Below are 951 nucleotides of genomic sequence, written 5' to 3'. Positions count from 1 at the left end.
AAAAAGTAAAAAAAAWTTTTTTTCATCCCCCATTTGTGGCGCCCCTAGATGGATGGCCCCCTGAGCATTTGCCTATTCTTCCTATGCCACAGGCCGGTCTTGAACATGGGTTCTAGGGAACAAGAGGGCCGAGATGTGCTGCCACCATTTTATATTTTATCATAACAACTTACAACTAACAACCAACTTGTCAGAACAACATTACTGGTTCAGAAAAATCTAATGCAGAAAAGCCAAACTTGGCCTGAAGACTCATATTAGCGAGGACATACAAAATAAATTATAGTTTTATTTTTATCTTTGCTCCTCCTGGACGGTGAGTTCTGATTGCAAATGTGTTTTAGATTAGCTTTGGATCTCCATCAGAACACGCTGCAGTTTTTGTCCTTTGGTTTCACAGCATGTTGAGACCTGAAGACCGCCCTGATGACTTCATCAAATACTTCATTAACGGATCGATCAATCAAAGCTGAGCACTCCAGGTACTTCACCGCACCTGGTTACAAAAAATAAGTAAATAAATAAAAACTGGCAAATAAGATAACTATTTTGACATGTCGTCATAATACAGCAGAAACTGTTATTTTCCATCTTTCAAAACTAGATAGGGTGAGCAGGTTTTTCAGAATGTGTAGAAAGTTCTACACATTACAGATAACCAAAGATTTTAGTAAGTCATCTGCAGATAAAATCCAAAGTGTACTTTAATTCTGTTTAGGGGGGAATGTAAAATCGAATCTGAATTTTATATCATGTTATATCATTCCCTCATCAAAGACATGCCCAGAGTTGTAAAGTAACTAAGTACAAATACTTTGTTACTGTACTTAAGTAGAAATTTTGGTTATCTGCACTTTACTTGAGTAATTAAAAGGAAAAAAAATTGTATAGGTCTTCTGGACGGGTTCATCTCTAATGAAACGTTTCGACTCTCCTCCAAGAGACTTCTTC

The 951-nt window shown here is 36.8% G+C and overlaps 1 protein-coding gene across 1 annotated transcript in view; it reads right to left on the bottom strand.

Moving 5' to 3' along the window:
• Nucleotides 1-347: 347 nt before the first annotated feature.
• LOC106531821 (ras-related C3 botulinum toxin substrate 1) overlaps nt 348-951 on the bottom strand; it is a 14855-nt gene continuing 14251 nt past the window's right edge. Inside the window, exon 9 of the mRNA XM_014027749.1 lies at nt 348-496. Coding sequence (XP_013883203.1) covers nt 363-496 — 134 coding nt within the window. The 3' untranslated portion in view covers nt 348-362. The remainder of the gene's footprint in view (nt 497-951) is intronic.

The sequence above is a fragment of the Austrofundulus limnaeus genome, unplaced genomic scaffold, assembly GCF_001266775.1.
Source record: "Austrofundulus limnaeus strain Quisiro unplaced genomic scaffold, Austrofundulus_limnaeus-1.0 Scaffold680, whole genome shotgun sequence".
NCBI lineage: Eukaryota > Metazoa > Chordata > Actinopteri > Cyprinodontiformes > Rivulidae > Austrofundulus > Austrofundulus limnaeus.
This window is presented reverse-complemented; position numbering and strand designations above follow the sequence as displayed.